Source organism: Vollenhovia emeryi, unplaced genomic scaffold (assembly GCF_000949405.1).
Source record: "Vollenhovia emeryi isolate VEMERY1.0 unplaced genomic scaffold, V.emery_V1.0 DF945025.1, whole genome shotgun sequence".
Classification (NCBI taxonomy): domain Eukaryota; kingdom Metazoa; phylum Arthropoda; class Insecta; order Hymenoptera; family Formicidae; genus Vollenhovia; species Vollenhovia emeryi.
The window spans coordinates 1-2,308 of record NW_011961341.1 but is presented as its reverse complement, the minus strand read 5'-3'; the positions used below and the strand labels follow the sequence as shown (position 1 = coordinate 2,308).

The 2,308-nt window shown below is 48.8% G+C and overlaps 2 protein-coding genes across 2 annotated transcripts; both read right to left on the bottom strand.

Annotated features, from left to right (window-relative positions):
- Positions 1 to 6: 6 nt before the first annotated feature.
- On the bottom strand, positions 7 to 1,515 carry LOC105562123 (the record flags this gene model as incomplete). The annotated part of the gene is made up of 1 exon (XM_012012681.1): positions 7 to 1,515. A coding segment is annotated over exon 1 (1,509 nt), but the record flags the coding sequence as incomplete, so codon positions are not given.
- Positions 1,516 to 1,584: 69 nt separating this feature from the next.
- On the bottom strand, positions 1,585 to 2,139 carry LOC105562116. Its single transcript, XM_012012669.1, has one exon. It carries the CDS (start codon positions 2,137 to 2,139, stop codon positions 1,585 to 1,587), a length of 555 nt encoding a protein of 184 aa, XP_011868059.1.
- Between the last annotated feature and the right edge of the window lie 169 nt (positions 2,140 to 2,308).

Genomic DNA, 2,308 nt, shown 5'->3' with positions numbered 1-2,308 from the left:
GAAAACATCTTCTTGAGGCAGCCACTTTAATCCGAGGATTTTGGTTGCGCAATCGTCAAGTGAGACTGGTGAGTTGATCGAGACTGTCAATGAGATGGCGTTTAACAATTCTGGATGATTGGAGTGCCATTTGGCAAGAGGAAATCCGCCCGCCTGGCAGAGATCTTCTAATTGATGGGCAATTTCTATGAGCTGTTCTCCTGTGTCACCACCACCAAAGATGTCATCCACGTACCTCCCGCGAGTGATTGATGGTACTGCCAGTGGAAATCGATAGCCTTCATCTTCTGCTAGTTGCATGAGTGTCCTCACTGCGAGAAATGGAGCAGCCTTCGTTCCATAAGTGACCGTGGTGAGATGATATGATGTTTCGTTGTGATGTTCGTCGATCCACAGAATGCGCTGCAGATCCCAGTCTGAGTGGTGTACCTTGATTTGTCGATACATCTTTGTTATGTCTGTGGCAAAGATGTACCTGTAACTACGAATCCACAAGAGAACGTCTGAAACATTGAGCAATAGATTGGCACCAGTGTGCATGAGATCGTTTACAGATAATCCTGATGAGGTCGAACTTGAGCCATTAAAGACAACCCGCAGTTTTGTTGTTGTACTGTCGGGTTTGAGCACACCATGGTGAGGCAAATAATATGGCGGAACATCGGATGGTTGTGATCCAACTTTCACCATGTGCTTGAGTTGTTCATACTCGGTCATGAATTTGATGTAGAGGCTCTGATATTCCTTATCCTTGTTGAGTCGTCTGAGAATGCGCTGGAGACAATGGTGAGCAGTATTGTGTGAATTCCCTAAGAAACTGGTTGGCAGCTTGAGCGGGATGCGTACAATGTAGCGTCCCGTTGGATCTCTAGAGTGTGTGGCCTTGTAATGATCTTCACATTGTTGTTCTTCCAAGGTGAGCTGGTCTGCTGCATCAGTTGGTAGTTCTTCTTGCACCCAGAACCTTGTCAGCAATTCTTGAAGATCGAGATCGTACTGGTTAACCTTGATGTGATGTGCAGTCGACATTTGTAATGGTGACGAGCTGACTGGACCAAGCACTAGCCAACCAAATATTGAGAGTTGAGCGATTGGCATGTCAGGAGATCGTTTAATGATGTTAGGCTTGATAATCTGCCCGTATGCATCCGCTCCAATGATGATGTCGATTGAGCGTGGCGTGAGGAACTGTGGGTCTGCCAATGTCAGAGGTTCTATGTGTGGCCACGTTTGTTGAGGTGCTGTAAAAGATGGTAGAATGGTCGTTAGTGTTTTGAGGACGTGGGCGTGAACAATGGCAGTGTGCTTAGAATGATAGGAGTGAAGCGTGAGCGTCACCACGCCCTTGGTCCTAGTCGTTTTCCTGGCTCCAATGCCAATGATTGAGACAGTTGCGTGTCGACGTTGTATATTGAGTTGTCTGACGAGATCCTCCGTGATGAATGTGAGCTCAGATCCTTGATCGATGAGAAGCCTTGCTTGATGTGTTGAGACCGTTGAGTGTATGCATGCCATTGCAGTTGCAAGCAGCGTTGAATAATGTACGTGAGCTTGAATTGTTTCCTTGACGATTGCACCTGATTCCTAGTGAGCTGGTAATGAGGCAGGTTGAGCAGGAGTCAATGCAGCAGCAGACTGTTCCACATGCAGCATCGTATGATGTTTGGCTGAGCATGTCTTGCAGCTCAGCGCGGATCTGCATGCGCGAGCATTGTGGCGCCCCAGACAATTGAAGCACAGCCTCTTGTCGATTGCGGTGGTCTTCCGTTGTGCCGGCGTGAGATCCCTGAACTTTGAGCACGTTACAATGAAGTGCTGTCCATTGCACATGTCGCACGGGTGAGCCGCAGCAGAGAATGACTGAGCATGTGAGGGAGCAGATACTTGATGAGCAGTCGCCCTTTTGTTAGCAGATTTAGATGAGCTGGGTGTGACCTTCGATGAGTTGCCCGAGGAAGGTGGTGCAGCCTCCACTCTCTCCAATGCTCTAGCCCTGGCATTGAGGAAGGTTTCAAACTTCGCAAAGCGCGGATACTCTTGAGATGATCCAAGCGAGGTTTCCCACGCCTCTCTGGTGTCTCTATCCAGGAAGCGTGACACGTGATGGACCAAGAAGCAATTCCACATGTGCTCCGCCATGCCAAGCGAACTTAGAGCCTTATCAATCTCGGACACCGTTGAGACTAGCTTGGTGAGCGATGCGGCGTTCTTGGGTAAGGTATGTGAGAGGTTAAGGAGACCGTCAAGGTGAGCCTGTATGATGAGTCTCTTGTTATCAAACCTCGAGGTGAGCAGCTCCCAGGATGGC